The sequence below is a fragment of the Narcine bancroftii genome, chromosome 4 (genome assembly GCF_036971445.1).
Source record: "Narcine bancroftii isolate sNarBan1 chromosome 4, sNarBan1.hap1, whole genome shotgun sequence".
Taxonomy (NCBI): Eukaryota; Metazoa; Chordata; class Chondrichthyes; order Torpediniformes; family Narcinidae; genus Narcine; species Narcine bancroftii.
The window spans coordinates 57292513-57315139 of record NC_091472.1 but is presented as its reverse complement, the minus strand read 5'-3'; the positions used below and the strand labels follow the sequence as shown (position 1 = coordinate 57315139).

The 22627-nt window shown below is 40.8% G+C and overlaps 1 protein-coding gene across 5 annotated transcripts in view; it reads right to left on the bottom strand.

Moving 5' to 3' along the window:
• Positions 1 to 22627, bottom strand: part of rd3 (retinal degeneration 3, GUCY2D regulator) — an 89459-nt gene that overhangs the window by 34552 nt on the left and 32280 nt on the right. For 4 of the 5 annotated variants that reach the window (XM_069931360.1, XM_069931356.1, XM_069931361.1 and 1 more), the window contains exon 3: positions 9102 to 9246. In XM_069931360.1, coding sequence (XP_069787461.1) covers positions 9102 to 9246 — 145 coding nt within the window. Of the gene's footprint in view, positions 1 to 7812; positions 9247 to 22627 lie in introns of those variants that run through there. The other variant, XM_069931359.1, reaches the window with a different exon arrangement.

Below are 22627 nucleotides of genomic sequence, written 5' to 3'. Positions count from 1 at the left end.
AAACTGTGCAATACAGAGAGAATTTTAAAAATCAATAGAGTGCACAAGGGTCCTTAAATGAGTTCCTAATTGAGTTTGTTGTTGAGGAATCTGATGGTGAAGGTGTAGCAACTGTTCCTGAACCTGGTGGTGCTGGATAATGTAGCTTGGAAGGAAGCACCAGTAGGAAAGATGGAAGAACATCAATGGATGGAGTTTCTGAAGATGGAAGAACATCAATGGATGGAGATTCTGCGAGAAATGAGGAAGGTGCAGGATAAATACATACCAAAAAAGAGGAGATATTCGAATGGAAAAATGTCACAACTGTGGCTGACAAGAGAAGTCAAATCCAACATAAAAGCAAAGGAGAGGGCTTACAAGGAAGCAAAAATTAGTAGACAGAGGATTGAGAGGTTTTAAAAACTATCAGAAGGTAACTAAAACACTCATAAGGAGGGAAAAGGTGAAGTATGAAAGTAGGCAAGAAAATAATATCAACAAGGAAACTGAAAGCTTCTTCAAGTATATAGTAGAGGTGAGAGTAGATGTAGAACCATTAGAAAATGACACTTGATGAATAGTAATGGGAGACAGGGAGATGGCAGAGGAACTAAATGAGTATTTTGCATCAGTGTTCACTGTAGAAGACATTAGTGGTGTGTCAGATGTCAAAGGGCATCAGGGAAAGGAAGTGAGTGCAGTTAATACTTCAAGGGAGAAGGTGCTCTGAAAACTGAATGGTCTAAGAGAGGATGTCACCTAGACCAGATGGATTGCACCCTTGGGTTCTGAAAGAAGTAGCAGTAGAGATTGTGCAGGAATTGGTAATGATTTTCCACGAATCAATCAATTCTGGTATGTCCGGGAGGACTGGAAAATCGCAAATGTCACCCAAATATTCAAGAAGGGAAGGAGGCAGAGAAAGGAAACAAGACTGGTAGCCCTGATGTCAGAGGTTGGGAAGATGTTGGAGTCAATTGTCAAGGATGAGTACATGGAGTATATGGAGCAAAGCCAGCATGGTATCCTTAAGGGAAAATGTTCCTTGACAAACCAACTGGGATTCTTTGAAAAAGTGACAAAATAAGTGGCTAGATAAAGGAGATGCATTGGATGTTGTGCATTTGGATTTTCAGAAGGCTTTTAACAAGGTGTTGTACATGAGGCTACTTAACAAGATAAGAGCCCATGGCATAACAGGAAACATACTAGTATGGTTACGCAGTGGCTGATTGGCAGGAAGCAGAAAGTCAGAGTACAGGGATTATATTCTGGTTGGCTGCCAGTGGCTAGTGGTGTTCCACTGGGGTCAGTGTTGGGACTGCTTTTAATATTGTATATTAATAATCTGGATTATGGAATGAATGGTTTTGTGGCCAAGTTTGCAGATGATACGATGGTAGATGGAGGATCAGGTAATGTTGTGGAAACGGAGGCTGCAGAAGGACTTAAAATAGATTAGGAGGATGGGCAGAAAAGTGGCAAATGAAACACAATATCAGAAAGTGTATGGTCATGCAATATGGTAAATAAAACTGGCAAAATATTTTTTTTAAATGGGGAGAAAATTGAAAATATCCAGATGCAAAGGGTCCTGAGAGTCTCCCTGCATGACAGCCTGTATGTAAACCTGTATGTTGAGACAGTGGTGAAGAAGGCAAATGCATGTTGGCATTCACTTCAAGAGGAATAGAATCTAAGAGCAGGGATGTGATGTTGAGTGTTTATAAGGCACTGGTAAGATCTCACTTGGAGTATTGTGAGCAATTTTAGGTTTCTTATTTTTGAAAGGATGTGCTAATATTGGAGAGGGTTCAGAGGAGCTTCACAAGGATGATTCCAGGAATAAAAGAGCTATCATATGAGGAATATTTTACAGCTGTTGGCCTGTACTCATTAGAATTTAGGAAAATTAAACATTTTGAATGTTGAAAGGCATGGACAGAGTGGATGTAGAAAGTTTGTTTCCCATGGTGGGAGAGTCTAGAACAGGCTGGCCAAACTGCAGATTGCAAGCCACATGCGGCTCTTTTACATATCATGGGCGGCTCACAGAAATATGTTGGCTGAGGCAGGAATCGTATATGATTTGGTACTCAGAATTGTAGTTAGATGATGTGGCTTACGATCACATGATTGTGGCATGTGTGGCTGTGTTGCAGGAAGCAAAATTAGCAGAGCTCCCAATGCCCTGATGCGGACTCTCACCTAGGCTCCAACCACCCTCCTATTCAAGCTCCTGACATCCCAACTGCAGCCTCTCTCCTAGACCCACCTCCTCCCATCCGAGCTCCTGATGCCTAGATTGTGGACTTACCACCTGGTCTCAGCCACTCACCCGCCCATCCGAGCTCCTGACTCTCCGAACGACACAGGTACTTAATAGTACCGGTCAAAAATAGTACACATTTGGTCCACAAAATTTGGCTATTAAACAGACATATATATGGCACGTGTACGTTTTGATTATTGAGGGTGTCGTAATACAAATTAGCAGTTTAAAAACTACATCCATGAATAAATATTATCATGTACTATTATGAGCTCCAATTTTAGTAAGATGGGATTATCACTCTAAGGGATAATATAGACAAGAGGAACTGAATGTTCACAGTTAACATTTAACATTTCACACAAGCACCATCACAAACGCAAGTCAGAGCCCAGCGTCAATTCAATACATTGGAAGAAGTGAGGGAAAGCTTGTTCCAGATTCGATACATTTGCAAAAACATTCTGATTTTGCAAGGGGGGATAACTATTCTGATTGCTGAATAGAAAACAGCTTTTTGTGGCCAGCCATTTTTGTGGAATTCAGAGCAAAGCATGCTCTGTGAATGACTGGGTCTTTTCAGTGGATTGGCTTGTACCAGGAGGGTCTTTTGGGAAATAAAAGTGCTTCATTTCGATTGTGACTAACAGTGAAGTCACTTGGTGCCAGGGTCTTGGAAGCTTCGTGGAGGCCGCCCAGTTCGAGTCTTGCGTACAAAGGACCAGGAGTATAGTGACTGCAGATCGTATGGATGGACATTTCTTCAAAGGCAACTTCTGTCTTTCCATCAGTTCATTGTTAATTCTGGGCATCAAATTTTAAAGGCCTACACTTCAGCACTGAATTTAAAAGACTGAACTTTGAAGTAGTTCTTTGCTCCAGATTCCATTACCTGCAGTCTCTCCTGTATCTCTGGAGCAGCCATGCAGATTGATAACTGAGGACAGAGAGCACGGTTAGTGCAACACTATAACGGTATCAGCAGCCTGGTTTTGAATCCAGAGCTGTCTGCAAGGAGTGTGTACGTTCTTCCCTTGACCCACATGAGTTTTCTCCAGGTGGTCCGATTTTCTCCCACTCTCCAAAATGTATGGGGTTGTAAGATAATTGGGCAGCATGCCCAATAGGACTGAACTTCAAAGTTTCCTAGATTTTGGCCTTGACTGTAATGGTTTGGATATATCACACATACACACACACACACACACACACACATATATCTGTGCATAGTTGGAGACAGATTTATTGTTAAGGGTAGTTTAAAAGTTAAGACAGTAGTTTTAGATTTAGAAATAAAATTAGAGTTTTAAAAGTAAACACTGTCAGGTTCATTGTCTATTGTTGCTTGTTACGTGTAGTTCATAACAACATATGTATTTCTTAATATTTATATAAAATTTTTGTAACAAAATGTTTGTGTAAAAGTAAAAGCATGTATGTAATTTTTATTCATGACTTGCAGCTATCAAATGCCTGAAGTTTATTTTATGTGGCTCTTAAGTTAAATAAATTTGGCCAGCCCTGGTTGAGAACAAGAAGGCGCAACCTCAGGATTGAAGGATGTCCACAGAACAGAGAAACAAAGGAATTTCTTCAGCCAGAGGGTGGTAAATCTGTGGAATTTGCTCCCACAGGTGGTTGTGGAGGCCAGGTCATTGGGCCTATTTAAGGGAGAGATTAATAAATTCTTGATTAGCCAGGGTGTCAAGGCAGTGGAGCTGAGTGGGAAATGGATCAGCTCATATTAAGTGGGAGGACAGACCTGATGGGCTGAAAGTCTATTTCTGCCTCTTATGTCTTATGGTCTTATAATAACACAAGTAACAGAATTTTGGATAAGTTCAAATCTGCCAATTAATGACCAAAGGAACCCTGGCAAGAAATGCACTGAAATAGTCAAGGACTTCAGCAACATATGAGTTGAGGCAGTGGCACAGCTAATGTTAGGAAAATGAACAAAGTGGCTCTTGGTTACAGAATGGATGTATATTATGAACTGCTCAGCTATGAAACTTGGGTGAAACGAGTCTGATTCCATTTCAGCCAAATGCTATTAAGAGGGATGGAGACACTGAGAAGGGAACAGCTTGTGATGGGAGAAAAAAAGACAGTAACTTTGATCTTTTCGTTATGTTACTGAAATTTCCAATCCACTAGAGTCAGGAGAGGGGTTAAGAGGTGATGTAAGGTTCAGCTGGGTGTAATTAGTGTTCATATTTAGAGCTGGCCATTGAAGATCGAAAGAGGACATCAGAGTGATAGATGCAAAGAGATGATAAATTGTAGTAAACTATCTGCCAGGATGGACAATGATCTACATCAACCAAAGTATCTGTGCTATTACAGTAAGCTTGATATGCACAAAATGCCTGTAGAACTTCTTACAATTTAATAGCAATTAAACTTCATCGACTTAAAGATACTTCAGTAATTACTGATGTTTCAGAAGCTATGCAAATATATATTTTTGCTGTCCTTTATTATTGATTTTTAAATATAATAATTTTTATTTGTAACCTGCTAGAATGCCGATTCTGGCCATTGAAACCCATGCTGCCCAATTATCTTACAACCCCATACATTTTGGAGAGTGGGAGAAAATCGGACCACCTGGAGAAAACTCATGCGGGTCAAGGGAAGAACGTATACACTCCTTGCAGACAGCTCTGGATTCAAAACCAGGCTGCTGATACCGTTATAGTGTTGCCCTAACCGTGCTCTCTGTCTTCAGTTATCAATCTGCATGGCGGCTCCAGAGATACAGGAGAGACTGCAGGTAATGGAATCTGGAGCAAAGAACTATAAAATGCCACAGCACAGAAATAGGCCCTTCTAGTCCATGCTGAGCTATTTATTCTGCGATGTCCCACTGATCTGCACCTGGACCATAGCCCTCCAATCTTCTCCAATCCATGTACCTATCCATATTGCTCTTAAATGTTGAAATCAAACGCACATCCAGTACCTTCATTGACAGCTCAATCCACACTCTCATCACCCTTTAAGTGAAGACATTACCCCCAATGTTTCCCTTAAACATTACACCTTTCACGCTTCACCTATATCCTTTAGTTCTTATCTTACCCAACAGTGGAAAAAGCCTGCTTGCATTTATCCTATCTATACCCTCATAATTTTGTATCTATCAAATCTCCCCTCATTCTGGGGGCGTGGCAAGATGGCGTAGAGTGTAGACGTGTAATCTTGACCTCTCTGGCCAGACTTTTAAGTACCCGTTTTTTAACCCTTTGTTTTCAAGTTTAAACTTTTTAAATTTTAGTTTAAAGTATCAGGGAACTATTATGGCCACTAATGGTAAAAAGATTAAACCTCAAGTGCAGAAGAAGTTACATTTTCGAAGTGCTGAAGATTTGGGGCCTTGACGACTTGCTACAGCCCCAGGCTTAATCTCTTCAGTGTCTAAACCTCAAAGATCGCCTGTGGGAGCTGAAAAAAAATGTCTATTACTCACCAAGTGAAGGATGATGCTGGAATTACCCGTTCTCTGGAAGAAGGTGCGTGTTCCCAAGAAGTGAATCCCGATTTGGAAAGCCTTTCGATTTCAACGGAGGGAGCTTGCAGGAAGATGACTCCATTGTTGGAAATGCATCAGGAAGCATTTCAACCTGAAGAAATTGCTTACCTTCGTGATTTCATGAAAAAACAACGAGATGAGGGAGGAGACCAGTGGCGACCCCCTGAGGAAGTCGGGGTGCCATCTCTGGGAGTCCAGACCCGCAGTAAAACGTTTTAAATGCCTTCTGTTGAGTTGCAGCAGGAGCTGCAGTTACCTTGTTCTGCCACTACGTCAGAGAGAGCAGGGCTGAGCTTTTCTGATCTACAGTGTATGCAACTAAATGCAGTTATTCAGCCTCTAATGAATGAGATGGTTCAACTGAATGCTAGTATAAGTTCAGAAATGAATACAGTTAAAGCACGTGTGGATGCATCTTATGAAGAAATAAAAAAAATTCAGACTGCTTTTTCGGACTATAAACAATAAGTGGCTTCTAACACAGAAAAAGTTTTGAAGGTTGAACAATCAGTCATAGAATTGGGAGAACGCGAGAAGGAGCTAGAGAGGAAAATAGACTACTTGGAGAATCAAAGCAGAAGGAATAATGTGAAAATTGTTGGTTTGCCAGAAGGTATAGAAGGACAAGATCCTCTTCGTTTCTTTAATGACTGGATCCCGCAAGTATTAGGGCAAGAATTTTTTTCTGGGGGATTGGAACTGGAAAGAGCCCATAGAGCTCTAAGAAGAACACCCTCAGCTGGTCAACCACCGAGACCGGTAATAATTCAATGTTTGAATTATTTGGACAGAGAAGCAATACTTCGACTAGCAGTGCAAAATGCAAGACAACAAACTCCGTTAATGATTCAGAATAGCAGATTTTTTTTTATCCTGATTTGAATCAAGAGGTTATTCAACGTCGACGTTGATTTAATCCAGTTAAAGAAGTTTTGTGGCGTAAAGGTTATAAGTCTACTTTTTGCTACCCTGCAGTGTTGAAAGTTTTATGGAGACTATCAATTTCAGTTTTTTGAAAATGATCGTGAAGCAATGATTTTTGCTGATTTATTGCCAGATATAAGAGGACAAAGACATAGTCCACCATTATCTCCTAAAGAAAAATCTGGTTGTTCTGGAAACAGAAGAAATGGCAGAAATGGGAAAAACGGGAATGGAAAGAGTCCAACTTCTTCTGAAATGGGATCTTTGAGATTGGAATCTCTTGGATGAAAAGAAGAATTTTATTTTTCTTACTCTTTTTTTTTGTTATTATGATATTTTGACTGGGGAGGGAGAGATTTGCTCTAAGTTCTTTACTAGTCATCAGCCACTGGTGGGTGACCCACACCCAATTTTTGCTTAGGGGATTACTACCTTTTGGCAGTTTTTTTTTGGGGGGGGGTTTTCTTTATTTTTTTTATTTTCATTTTGGTTAATTTTTAATTTGTGATTTTTTTTTCCCTATTGGAGGGCTTATATACGTTGAATTGAGTTTTTATATAAAGATATTATTGGTATTTAGTAATAATAGTAAGTATGTCAAAGTTGAGGTTTGCTACTTTTAATGTTCGAGGATTAAACAGTTCGATCAAGCGTAAGTGAGTCTTCGCGTATATTAAGAAAATGAAAATTGATATTGCTTTTTTACAAGAAACACATTTGAACGTGAAGGAAAGTACGAAATTAAAGAGGGACTGGGTTGGGGATGTATATTCTTCTTCATTTAATTCTAGGGCTAAAGGTGTAGCAATTTTGATACATAAAAATTTAAAAATGTGGAGAAAAAAATAGGTGTTCAAAATCTACACGATTGCAGTTTTCATTTTAACTGACTCATTGAACCGATAGAGAAAGATGGGTTCTGCCACGACATTTTAATTCCAATTAGTGTCACTCTGAAAGAAAATTCTTAGGTGTAGTACACGTCTATGAATGGCCTTTTCTCCCAATGTGTTTCATAAGATCCCAGGTACCATTAAAGTGTATATCCTCTCATTAAATGTGATTCAGCACCACAAAAGATCTGTAAATACCATTTAGCCAATAGGCAAAAGAGTTTTATTTGCTACTGCAAACACCAAAGTTGTAGTTAGTAAGCAGCTGTATGACATTACAGAACAAAGTGATTGCAAACATGCATCTTGCTTTGCATCTCCAATTTACTCCATCTACAAATTTGCTGACGATACAACAGGTTGCATAAAAGGGGCAATGAGTCAGCATGCAGGAGGGAGATTGAAAACTTGACTGAATGGTGCACCGATAACCACTTTACATTCAATGTACGGACTTGAAGGGCCGACATGGCCTGTTTCCATGCTGTAAATGGTTATATGGTCACCAAAACCAAGGTATCTAGGTTGAAATAAACAGGCTGCATTACAACATATTTTTAAAAATATTAACAATAATGGACATAACATTTCATTTTTGACAGGGCACTATGGAGATTTGTCTGTGGAAAAAAAACATAAAATACTGAAATGGATTATTTTCGTAGACTTTTAAAACAAATATTTCATAGTATACCAGCACTGCATGGTAATAAATTGATCATTTATATTTGAGTGCAGTGGCATGGGAGATTATATTCAAAAGAAAATTTATTGAAAGCAGACTTCCAAATCATTATTTATTCTGCAATTTTGCCAGAACTCAATTTCACTTGTACTGTTTTTAAGAATAGAAATTCAAATTCTCATCTGGTATTTCACATTGGTATTAACAGGCAATGTTTGCAAATGATTGAGAATATATTAGCATGGTATGCAAGACTGGCAAATCAAAGGCCTTAATACAATTAATAGACTTAAACTGAAATCCAGTCATGGATAATTTAAATTCAGCTGTCTAAATACATCTTGAAATGAATAATAAAGCAACTGAAATGGCAACTGTGATACTACTGAATTATAAAATCCAACTGACTCACTAATGTCCCTTTGGGAAACAAAATTTACTGCCTCTACCCAGTTTGTCTTCTATGTGATTCCAAATCTACAGCAATAGAGTTTATTTTAACTCTTGGCTGAAATGAATCATCAAACTAAGAACAATAAGACACAAGCAATAAATGCTGACCTTGCATCTTCTGAATGAATAGTTCAAAGAAATCAATCTTAATTTGATTGCTTTGACAGACTCTGCACAATCACCTAAATTAGACTGCACAATCCTTCAGAAGTCTTTAATAGTCTTGAATTCTGGCATGCTCCACACTCGCCTGGCTGACACAAAGCTTTGTTCTACATCTTCTGAAATAGTCTTGATATTACTGCTGAAAGGATAGATCCTTATTCGAGATTTAAATGTCATCATGGACTGACTCACTGTTCGTTTCTTGCTCCATTGCCTGATCAGTTTCCTTGTTTCTTGATCTTCCTTCATTCTCTCTGTAGCATCCATAAGAACAAATCGGAATAACTGCACCACTTCCTGAACATCTGGTTCATACTCTTCGATCAGTTGCCGAAATCTGCACATGAAATGGATATTTTAATTTTAAAAATAACTTCAAATTTAGTGAAAATGATGTACTTGCTTAGGAACAAATGACTGAGAGAAGCCCTTGAATCTGTTTCACCATGTAATGAGAACGTGGCCCATGCAAACAGTCATGTTTTCCCCATATTCTTCACTGGTTTTGTTAACCAGTCTTAGATTTAAAATTCACAGTTGAAGAAAGTTCCATATTTCTGCCACACTTTGCAAGTAAAAATATTTCTCAAGTTCACTCCTTTGAGGACTGATTCTAAGCTCATTGGTACCAGATTCCCCAATGGGTAGAAATTAACCCTAAAACTTTTCATCAGATCATCCCTTAAACTTCTAAATGCCAAAAAAATACCACCATGGTTTCTAAATCTCTCTTTTTGTAATTTAAAGTCGATGATACTCTTCCCCAACAGCACTGCCCCCCCCCTACCCACCACCCTCAAAGCCAATCTATCCTTCCTTATGTATGGATTTAAAACTGTGCTCCTGAGGTGGTATAACCATTGCTTAAAACATATAACATTTATTTTGACAGGATAAATACAAAGATGAGGTTTTCTCTGGCTGAAGTGCTAGATCCAAGACATCGTCATCTCAAAATTTGTGATTAAGGATAGGGATTTCTTCACCAAGAGTGTCAGAATCCTTACATTTCACTACCCAAGAGGATTGAAGAGCTTCAATGTATTCAGAGCAATTTTTTTTTACATACAAGGAGAATCACAGCATAAAGATAAAGGTTCCATTATTGGAACATAATACTAAATTTAGAATGTAACATAGATTAAATTTTTTAACTTTTGTCTACTGTAAGGCAGAGAGCCATCACTTTGTCCAGCACCCCTCACAGAAACCTACAGTACAGTGTCTGGTGTTCCTCGGCAGTCTCCCTTCCAGGTACTGACCAGGCCTAAGCCTGCTTAGTTTCCAAGATCAGACATTCTCAGGTGTATTCAGGCTATTAGGTTTCTGTATAAGATTAGTGTGGCAAAGTAACACTAAGGAATTAACCGCAGCAAACACTAGGGCCTGAATGATTTGCACCCATGGATACCTTTACTAGTTAAAAGCAATCTTAAGCCCCTTTCACACTTGCATCTCACTAAATTGGCCAGTCAGTGTCCTGGGATAGGAATGGGGCTTTGGTTTTTCATACTTGACCACTCCTAACTGGGACACTGAACGCTTTCACACATGCAAGGAGCCATCCCCGGGGTTAAGACTGTTCTTCCTTTTACTGGTGATATCATGAAGCATCAAATGATGGTGGACCTGCCCTAAATCCTGATTAATGTATTATGATCTTATATTTGAACAAAATTAATCATGCATAATTATAACATTATTAAGCTTTATGTACAGCACAGTATGAGCACCAGCCCATTTTTGTTGTGCCGACCTACATAAATCTTTATAAGGAACCATTGAGCAATAAATAGAAATAGCGGACAATTTTTAAACAGGGTGGGAAAATTGGTAGCGCTATAGCGCTCAATTTATATAGCGTGGGAAAGTTGGTAGCGCTATCGTGTTCAATTTAAACAGTGTGGGAAAGTTGGTAGCGCTATCGCATACAATTTAAATAGCGTGGGAAAGTTGGTAGCGATATCAAGTACAATTTATAAATACCGTGGGAAAAAGTGATGGGAGACCTACCCTCCCAGAACTCCATGTGGCAGAGAAAGGGCTGTATGCCTGGCTGCATTCATGGAACATTCAGAGGGGGTTTCTCTGCTGCACAGCCTTCTGGGAAGTCAGGTCCGCCATTACTTTTTTCCCACGGTCTTTATAAATTGTGTGCTATAGTGCTACCAATTTTCCCACACAGTTTAAAAATTGTCCGCTATTGCTATTTATTGCTGTTTATTTTCTCTCTCTTTCCCACTACAATTTTCCCATGGCAAAGTTTATACCTTCATTTTAATCTTTTCTTCCTGCACTCATGCAAAAACTTGAGTTATTTCAATGCCACAATCCCTTTCACACTTGTGTGATTGCAACCCTGGCATCACCCATTGCACCAGACACCAGGGATTGTACTAGGGGTTGAGGCCATCAATCCCTGGCATGAGATGATGTCATCTGATGCCAGCGTTGAGCTATTTTGCTTTCATACTTGCCACTTTAAAGGCCGATTGGCGTTTGGTTCCTGGGATCATTTGCAAGTGTGAAAGAGGCTATATGTACCCAAAATATGGCAACTTAATAGATTTTAAACAGCTTGGATATGATGCTCCTTTCTGCCAAATAACCTGTTTTCATCATATAAACATAAAAAACAAGCAAAAAGAATAATAACCAATTGGACCATGTTACCAGAAGGGGATCTTGGAGCCATATCTCAATATAGAATGAAGAAACTTTTATGAAGAGGTTGTTATGGTTGTTTTATGAGAGACAATAAGAAATGCAAAATTAAATGCTTCATGCCTTAACTACAGCTTGTGGTATTTCCTGCCTACCCTACCCTACCCTATGCCTGTGCTATCTGAAAATAATTTGGATGCACTAAGTTTCCAAGTAATGATGCTTTGTATGACAGATTGCTTTGGCCTTTTTTTCTATCCCTGATAAAGTAGCACAATAGAAAGATTAACTAGTCATTTGAAAATGTATTCACTTAATTAGTAAAACAATTGTGTCTGGTTCCAAAGATAGAGATGTCTATACTTATAATATTTTGGAGAATTTGGTAAAATTTAGAGTACGTTACATACCTACACACATTTTAAAACAGATCTTATTTGAAAGTCTGAAGAATTCACATTGTAGGATCTCTGGAAAATGTTATGCACATTTCACAAGTAGGTGCTAATGGAAATGGCTCATAAAATGCTTGACCATTGTCTTGCTGGAGTCAGGCTGACTACAAGTATCCTTTCTACAAAGTGATCACAGAAAGGTCACTCCTGGGTTTTGTTTATACTTAAGATAACAACTTGAGCAGAGGGAAGAACTCATGTTGTTTGCTGGAGAAGGTGGGGGTTTTGCAAGTCATATAAAACACATGCTTTTTACTGGCGTCTCAGTTGGAGAGAGAGAGAGAGAAAGAAAGAGACCGGTCACAAGCTCTCTCAGTCCATGTGTGTGGGACACTGAACAGTGCAACACAGGAAGAACTGATGAAAAGTTCCAAAGCAGAGGATGGCTGGAAGTGCTATCTGACTGATGTTTCTCTTCGAATAAGAGGAATAGAGTGGAGCCTTGTGGTGGAGGTTACCAACTGGAAAACCCTGATGGGGTAAGTTTCATCAGCGAGACCTTGAGGTGACTAATGGTGGTACCTCGATTGTGGAAATCCTGGAACAACAAATCTCTCTCTGCAAACCCTACAAGAACCTTCCTGAGTGGTAAACATTTACCTTTCAAGCACCAAAGCCTGGTGAATTTGATACATGTTAAATTCTGTGCACAGTATAAGAATTGCCTGCATCCAGAGAACTTGGAAGGAGAAGTGAGATTGAAATGTGAACCAAAGAACTTTTCTTAAATTTACACACACATTACATACACGTGTGCTTAGAATTAGAAGGGGGTACATTTGGGTTAGTATAGAGTATAGTTAAGTATAAGTATAGAGTTAAGTTAAAGTTTGATTTTATTTTCATGTTTAAAGTTGAATATCTATTGCTGCTGGGTTTTGGGGTCCTTTGGGGTCGTAACAATACTGAGATTAATTCGTGTTCTGTCATTGGTACACATCCTGTGGTAGCGCATGTTCCTGGTTTCCCTGCTAAATCTGCAATGAAACATTGTGAATGGGAAATAATAATAGAATAGAATGTTTTGAATTTTATAGTTGGCTAAATAAAGACCTGCACCAAATAAACAATTTTTAAAATGTTAATCATGTAATGGTGTACTAACAACATCCTCTCACTCAACATAACCAGAGCTAAAGAGGTGAATGGAGTCTTTAGGAAGGGAAAACCAGAGGCATACAATCCATTAGGGCATCAGAAGTGGATAAGATGAGCACATTTAAATTCTTGGGCATCATTATCTCAGAGGACCTTTCCTGGACCCAACATACTAATGTCATATTGAAGAAAGCACATCAGTGCCTTTACTTCATAAGGAGTTAGCAGAAGTTCATTATGACATCAGAAACCTTGGCAAACTTCTCAGATGTGTAATGGAAAGTGTGCTGACAGGCTGCATCTCAGTCTGGTACAGAGGCACAGGAAAGTCCTGTAAAAGGTAATGGACATAGCTCAGTATATCACAGGCAAAACTCCTCCCACATTCGAGAACACCTACAGGCAATGCTTCCAACAGAGAGTAGCAGCATTTATCAAGGATCCATACCACCCAGGACATGCTCTGCTCTTGCCTGCTGCCATAGGTGCCACAAGATTCATACAACCAGGTTCAGATTCAAACATCAAAACTTCTAAACAACAGACAGAGTCTAATTTAAAGACTTACTTTGCACGTTATTTCTGAATATTATTTTCTGTATTCCAGTTTGTTTACACTACTTTCTCCGTTTGCATTTCTCTCTTTTGTAGATGTATCTTTTTTTTTCTTGAGTGCAGTTTACAGTTACTGATAAGTAGAAAATCCATTTGGCCTACAGGAAAAAGAATCTCAGGGGTTTTGGTATTTAATAGACAAAAATTGTGCCATATGGTTGAGTAAAACTTTACTTTTGAGAGTTCTCCTGTTCTGACCGTTGGACTGAAATAACAGTTGTTGAGGGATATTGCAATAAATCTGCCTAGAAATTGGATCACACTGCAGCATGGGATCTAGTTTCTTTAACAGGTATTTTATTTTAATTTGAGGACACCACCTAGATCATGGAAGTCCACATTTTTCATTAGTGTAAGATGTGCTAATGCAGGGAGGATCTTTGATTAAAAAAAACTGTGATGCCCAATGATGCACAAAGAATGTCGACTGATGCATCTTCAGTAATTTCCAGTGGCAACCCTTTACAATGACCTCCATGCCAGGACCTTCATGCATAGCCTGAGACTCAGCACCACTGTTTGCTACCCTGTGCCATCTGCAATGAGACCATCATCTTTCTCCTCCTGGGATGGTAGGGTTATTTTTTGCCACCCATCTCCTTCCAAATTGTGTGTTTGGAAAGAGGAGCAGTAAACTTTGTCAAAATCTGTTGCACTCAGCTGTGCTTTAGGGGGCTGTGCTCCACACTGTTAAACACATTCACTGTGGGAGCATTCGCAACTCAATGAAAGATGTTCTTTGGTCTGCCTAAAATGGCAGTTCATCCAGTACAAGAAGTTGTCCATGACTAAATGTTGCAAGATACAGGACTATGTACTGAGGGATACACTGAAGCTTGGTGTTGCCACCCCTGCTCTACTTGCTATACACCAATGACTGTTGGTATGAGGATACCAATACTCCTGAGCATAAAGCCTTGAAAAAGGTAGATGACACAGTCCAGGACATCAGAGGCTGACCTACCATCAAGAACATCTACATGGAGCACTGCCGTCGGAGAGAAACAGCAATTATCAAGGATCCACATCACCCAACACACAATCTGTTCCCTCTGCTACTATCAGGAAAGAGCCATAAGACCAGGTTCAGGATCAGATGCTACCCCTCCACCATCAAACTCCTCAACAACAAACTCAATCAGGGACTCATTTAAGGACTCATACTTTTACACATTACTGATTTTTCACTCTGAATTACATTTCTTTATTTGTTTATGTGTACGTTGAGGGTATTTTTGCACTACCAATAAGTATTATTCTGCCTCGTCTGGAGGAAAAAAAATCTCAGGGTTGTATGTGATGTCATGCATGTGTCCTGACAATAAATCTGAACTTTGAATGCTAGAACTACAGTGCTCCTGAAAGAACACACACAACCAGATGGGTTGAGCTCAGTGAGCAGATTGGTTTATTGCAGGCTGCTGGGCTGCACTTATACTACCAGCCTGGACCTGGCTGAGAACCACGCTGGAGGGCGCTGACGTCACATGGGAGGAAAGGAAAACCCCCAACGGTGCCATTTTGGTTGGCTGCCCCACCGCGCGGCTTACAAGCAGGGCCAGTTCGCTGCCCAGTGGTGAGCCACCACAGAACATAGTCTAAATTGCAATGTAGTGCCATGCAATGTACGTGCATTTCACTTCTTAGTTTCAACACTAGATGTCACTATCATTTTAAACAACTACGAGGCGAACCGTTGCAATGTAACTCATTGATGAGAATGTTTACCTCAGTTAATTTAACATGGCAGAACCGAAAAGATGGAAAATAGCAAGGGAGTGCCGAAAATTTCAGACACAGTTGGAAAATGAATACTTTTTCACAGAAATCAAGGGTAAGTGTGTTTGTTTGATTTGCAAGGATTCTGTTAACTTTAATAGCCTATTTACAGATTTACACATTGCATCATAATCATGGAGGTGGACACTTGGGCCATGAACTGTATCCACTGAGTGTTGTGGAGGAATGTTGGAGGCTGATTTGTCTCTTTCTTGATCTTTTCTCTGGTTTCTATTGTGCACCCAGCTTTTTATTTTACAATGCTTTTTGTATGAGAGTTTTAACAAGTTTTATTGTATTCAGCAATGTCTACTGTAAAATGTGAGCACATCAATAAACAACTCTCTTGTCAACAGTATACTGTAACTGTTGAGTGGTATCGTATAGTTAATTTGATAGAAAATACATTTTTTTTTAAATTTTAAAACGCTTTAATTCTTTTTAATATAATCCCCTTTACACTCGTGAATGTTTACGTTCTGTTAGCCACCCACCCCCCAAACCATTTTGTTCGGTGGCTGCCTACATTTTGCTCATACCTTTGTTAGAAACAGAAGTACCTTCACAGAATTTGCTCCAGACAAAAATTGAGAACAAAGAATATTTATTATACAACAGTGCAAAGTTGGGTGCTTCCCCTTACCCTGGGAATACACACAGATACTGGGGCTCACCCAACTTTTATACATTTCATTTCAGGACAGAGATACCTTCCCCCCCAACATTCTTCTGCCTCCTGGATTGGTTTAGCATTAGGTAATTCTGCCCACGTGGATTCTAACTTCTTATCAGTTTATGTGTCTTCCTGCAAACTTGTTAGCCAGAGAAGTATCATGTCTTTGTTCTTCACTCATTAATCAATCCCTAAGACTTGAAAAAGCTATCGACTTGTTATCCTGTTTTGAAGATCCTTAGTTTATTACACTTTTACAACCCTTCCTCTCATTCCAGCATCCCTTCACCCTGATTTTTTTTTTTTTAAATTTTTTTATTTTTCACACCATAAATCACATTAGCCATGATATACACTATTTCTTTTTCACACATATACAGTGACTTTTTCTCCCCCCCCCCTCCTCCCAAGCCACCCCCCCACCCCCCCCTCATCCATTTTAGGTATACAATCTAGGTTGCATTAAGCCAGTCAGACAATGTTGTCATTCAACAAAATTACACCAGAAATTCTACTGAGTCCATTCTTTTCTTTCCTTCTCCTTCCATCAACTTAGGTAATGTTTGTCCCCGGTAGGTTTTCGCTATTGTATTTAATGTAAGGCTCCTATACTTGTTCGAATATTTCAATATTATTTCTTAACCTATATGTTATTTTTTCTAATGGAATACATTTATTCATTTAAATTTAGTAGTTTCTTCCTTTTTAATTTGGTTATGTATTCCATTAATATTTAAAGACATATAGTTCAGCGTAGCCCTTTCATATTTTGTTTATCTTCTCTTTCCATTTTTCCATCATTACCTTTCCTCCTTTTCCATTTCTGTTTTCTTATTTTCAACTCTTTATAAGACAACATTTCTACAACATCCAACATTTTCCTTATTCTCCTATTTCTATCTTATTTATCCCCAATCTCCCCTTCACCTCCTGAGTTGTCCTTTATCCCTTGTCGGACAACCACATCTCCCGTCTCCATTTGGATTTGCGAATCCACTCGCAAGCGTCAACTGATTTTGCAGTGACCGCTATTTCCCCCCATCCCGCCTCCCCCAGAAAAGATTTCACTTTTCATATGTCACAAAGGTCACTCTTTTAATTCCCTCCTTATTCTCTCTATTCCATTACCTTCCCTTATTAATTCTTGTCTATACTATCTATATTTTCCTCTAAGTACAGATACATTCATGTATGCTCATTGTCTCTATTCACTCTTATACCTCTTTACCCGCACACATATCAATCGTGATCATTTTTACTCTCATTACCCGTCTTCATCCCTCAGTCTATTTTTGTCTTTACCCACATACATATCAATCGTGATCATTTTAACTCTCATTACCCGTCTTCCTCCCTCAGTCTATTTTTGTAATTGTTCTGCAAATTTTCGTGCTTCTTCTGGATCCGAGAATAGTCTGTTTTGTTGTCCTGGCATAAATATTTTCAATACCGCTGGATGCTTTAGTATAAATTTATACCCTTTCTTCCATAAAATCACCTTTGCTGTATTGAACTCTTTTCTCTTCTTTAGGAGTTCAAAACTTATATCTGGATAAATGAAGATTTTTTGCCCTTTATACTCCAGTGGTTTGTTGCCCTCTCTTACTTTTTCCATTGTCTTCTCCAGTACCTTTTCTCTTGTAGTATATCTTAGGAATTTTACTACAATAGATCTTGGTTTTTGTTGTGGTTGTGGTTTAGAGGCCAATACTCTATGTGCCCTTTCTATTTCCATTTCTTGCTGTAGTTCTGGACATCCTAGGGTCTTAGGGATCCACTCTTTTATAAACTCCCTCATATTCTTGCCTTCTTCATCTTCCTTAAGGCCCACTATCTTTATGTTATTTCTTCTGTTATGGTTTTCCATTGTATCTATTTTTTGAGCTAGTAGTTCTTGTGTCTCTTTAGTTTTTTTATTAGATTTCTCCAATTTCTTTTTTAAGTCTTCTACCTCCATTTCTGCTGCTACTGCCCGCTCTTCCATCTTGTCCATTTTCTTTCCCATTTCTGTTAAGGTCATCTCCATTTTATTTATTTTCTCTTCTGTGTTGTTTATTCTTTTTCTTAAATCCTTAAATTCCTGTGTTTGCCATTCTTTAAATGACTCCATGTATCCTTTAATAAGAGCAAGTATATCCTTTACCTTGCCTTTCTTTTCTTCTTCTATTTCCCTGTACTCTTCCTCTTCCTCTTCTTCTTCCTCTGGGTTGACCATCTGTTGTTTCTTTGGTGCCCTTTCCTCCTCTTCTTTCTTGTTTCTATTGTCTTCTGTGGTCTCTTCTTGCTGCAGGTGTTCTGCAGCTGTCGTTGCCGGCTGTGGAGATCGACTCCCCAGCTGGTCCCCCCTCCCGTCGGTGTGTTTTTTTAAATTCGCATCGCGCATGCGCGAAGTATCGCGCATGCGCGGTTGCGCACTTTTACTCGGCTCTGCGAGCCATTTTTGTAGTCCATTATTTACCGACCTGAGGGAGCGGGTTTCTCTCTCCGCAGCGGGCCTCTTCGGACAGGTAAGGCCTTCACCTTTTTCCTCCTTTGTCTTCTCTTCCTCTCTTCTTACCGTTGTCTTCGATTTTTCTTTTTTTGTCGCCATCTTCTTTCCACCTTTATACTCACTTTTCTGTAACTTTTATTTCTGTGCCTTTGTGTTTTCCTTTGTTTTTCCCGACTTTTCTGGAGAGGGCTGGAGTTCACCGTCCGGCCACTACTCCATCACGTGACTCCTCCCCTCAGAAAATACATTTTTGATGGCAAAGAGGTTTTCCGATCTAAAAACATTTTTCTTGCAGTGTAAACTGGGCTTAATATTATTTGGCTCATGGCTCCTTATATTTTTTTCTGTATGTGGCCCATAGCCAAAAAGGTTTAGCCATCCCTGACATAGACTCTTGTGAGGGAAGACCACAGTTTAAGGACCTCTAACCAAGTGCACTCTGAGAGGCTTGAATCTGTGTAAACAAATTCCCAGATTGCTTGACACAGAATAGAACATAGAACACTACAGCACAGTATAGGCCCTTTGATTTCAATGATGTGCCCACCATATATTCCTTAAAAAAAAGTCCTAATCTCTCCCTATTTTCCTTCCATCTTTGTGCTTGTCCAAGAGTCTCTTAAATGCCCCCAATGTTTCAGCCTCCACCACCATCCCTGGCAAGGCATTCATTCCAGGCACCCACAACTCTCTATGTAAATAACTTACTCCTGATGTCTCCCCTAAACCTCCCTCTCTTCACTTTGTACATATGTCTGCTGGAGTTTGCTATTCCTGTCCTGGGAAACAGGTGCTGGCTGTTCACCCTATCTATGCCTCTCATAATCTTGTAGACCTTTATTGTTTTTTCTCATCCTTCTATGCTCCAAAGAGAAAGTCCCAGCTCTGCTAACCTTGCCACATAAGAGTTATTTTCCATTCTAGGCAATATCCTGATAAATCTCCTCTGCATTTTCTCTATATCTTCCACATCCTTCCTATAAAGAGGTGACCAGAACTGAATAAAATACTCTAAAGGGTCTTTCAGGTGGCCAGAATACCCTGATGTAAAGCCACATATTCTACCCCTATGTGGCTCTCAGGATACTCACCTGAAAGAGCATGAGGCACCTCCGAGGCGCACTTTCTAACCCTCTTCCGGGAGGGATAATCGCCGGAGCACTGAAGTCCCCCAGGCACATGAATGCAGCTGCCTGAAAGCAGCTGCTAAGGGGCGGGCTGATGACATCACGGATTTGGAAACACAGTGTGCAGGCAGGGTATCTCGTTCTGAACACTGAGAAAGGCTGAAACCATCATCAGTATTTCTTTTGCCTACTCTGGGTCCGCCATAATCCTGTGTTCTTTCTGCTTCTCCTTCGTCACGCTTCAAATGACAACATGTCAGTGAGCGGGAGTACAGCTACGGTGGACAGGAGCCAGAGTGTGCTCTGATGCACCTCCCGTGCTTCAGGTGGAAAGCGCAACACTTTTAGGGCTGCTACCTGAATGACGATTCCAAAGCTCTGCATCTGCTTCTGCAGGCGCATTCTTGGCAGAGAATGCACCTGAAAGTGGTTTTAGTGTGGTCTCACCAAAGATCTGTTGACTTTTGAACTAAATCCCCCTAATAATCAAGCCCAGCATCCCATAAGCCTTCTTAACAATCCTATCAACATTCTGTGACCTTGAGGGATCTATGATTTGGATTCAAATGTCCCTCTATTCATCCATATTTTTAAGTAACCGACCATTAACCTTGCACTCAGATTACTGGTTTGTCCTTTCAAAATGCATCACCTCACACTTATCTGGATTTAGCTTCATCTGCCACTTTTCTATCTAACCCTGCATCATGTCTATATCCTTTTGTAACCTACGCAACCTTCCAGCACCATTCACAACTCCTCCAACCTTAGCATCATCCGCAAGCTTACTGGCCCATCCTTCCACCTCTTCATCTAGGTCATTTATATTTAAAAAAATCACAAAGACAAGCAGTCCCAGAACAGATCCTGCGGTACTCCACTAGTCACTGACCTCCAGGCAGAATACTTTTCTTCCACTACTACTCTCTGCTTTCTACATGCAAGCCCCTTTTATTAAATCCGGAGCACTGAAGTCCCCCAGGCACATGAATGCAGCTGCCTGAAAGCAGCTGCTAAGGGGCAGGCTGACCAGAACTGAATAAAGTACTCTAAAGGTTCTTTCAGGTGGCCAGAATACCCTGATGTAAAGCCACATATTCTACCCCTATGTGGCTCTCAGGGTACCCACCTGAAAGAGCAGGAGGCACCTCCGAGGCGCACTTTCCTACCCTCTTCCGGGAGGGATAATCGCCGGAGCACTGAAGTCCCCCAGGCACATCCTCCATGGGTCTCATATCTCATGACTTTCTGGATGAGTCTCTTATGGGTGACTGTGGTGATATGGTTGTGTGTACAGGCTGGCCCACCCTCCGGATGACATCCTTTCCTTGACTCTTCCCTGGTCTCCTCCCATGTGACCCAGGCCATAAAGGTCGAGTCCCCTTTCCATCTCCTCATTTTCCCTATCCTTGACTTGGGCCAGCAGTCTCTTGTATAATAAAGCCTATTGTTCCCTTCAGTCTTTGTCTCCGTAATTATTGGGACAACTGGTAGCGCCCAACAACTTATTATACAAGAATTTGAAGGTCTCCAGTAATGGAGAAGTTGCTGCGCCCCGAATGGCTAGAGATAGACCCCCAAGTCCTGGGTGCATCAGTACTCTTCGAACAGTGGGTGCACTGTTTTAATAATTTCCTCGACGCTGCTACTGAGGTGGTCAACTTCAACGAAAAGAAGTTGAAGATCCTACAGGCACGAGTTGACCAGAGGGCTTTTCTGGCCATCCAAAGCAGTGTGACCTACGCTGAGGCGCTGGGTGAGCTGCGGGTGCTGTACAAGCTGAAAGTGAATGAGGTCTACTCCCGTTACCTGCTGGCGTCCCAAAAACAGCAGCCTGGTGAGTCCACTGAAGAGTTGGTCCGATCCTTCGTCACACTGGGAAAAGACTGTCTGGGGAACCCCACGGCCATGATATCATTGACCCAGTGCGTGGAAGATCTGATCTGAGATGTCTGTGTGTCGGGATTGAGGTTGGATTATATCCGACGACTCCTCGAGGAGGATCAACTCCCACTAAAAAAGGTGATCAGTCTGATCAGGACTCTAGACTCGGTCCAGCACCACGCGGTGTCGATCACGGGCAGAAGTGGGCCTCCCACGTAAGTTCCACCATGAAGGTCGCCATCCTGGGACTCAGTGTTGGGGGGTAACCGACCTGACTGCGGCTGCAATAATGCCGTCTGCATCGTCAGGATGCAGCTTCTGTGAGCAGGCTAGGCACGCGAGACGTCTCTGCCCCGTGAGAGGAGCCACATGCTCGGGCTTCGGGAAGAAGGGCCATTACCAAAAAGTCTGCAGGTCCAGACCCCTGTCCAGGAGCAGCGCAGCGTGTGTGCCAGAGGAGCTTCCAGTGTTGACCGCATGCACAGTGAGGGGGCACCATCTTATCTGCTACCATTCTCAGCTCTACACCGTGGCCTACCACACCGATTATGTCACTTCCACCCACCATGTCTCCACTTCCTCCTTCTTCTCCAACGAGAGCTGTGTGGTCAACATGGAGGTCGCGATCTTGGGCGGGCCTCCCCACCGACAACGACAATGGAGAGATGCCTGTTCTGGCATCGGTAATGCTGAACCATGCCAGCCCTCACCCAATCTCAAACTCCATTATGCAATTCGATGTGAATGGGCATAAGACGAACTGCCCTTTTGATAGCGGCAGTACTGAACGTTTTGTCCATCCCGACGTGGTTTGCGGAGTCTCCCTTCCTGTCAGGCCAATGACCGGGTCAGTATCGATGGCAGCGAAAGACCAACAGACTTGTATACGGGGGTATAGTCTAGCGTCACTAAGTGGTGGGGGGGGGGGGGAG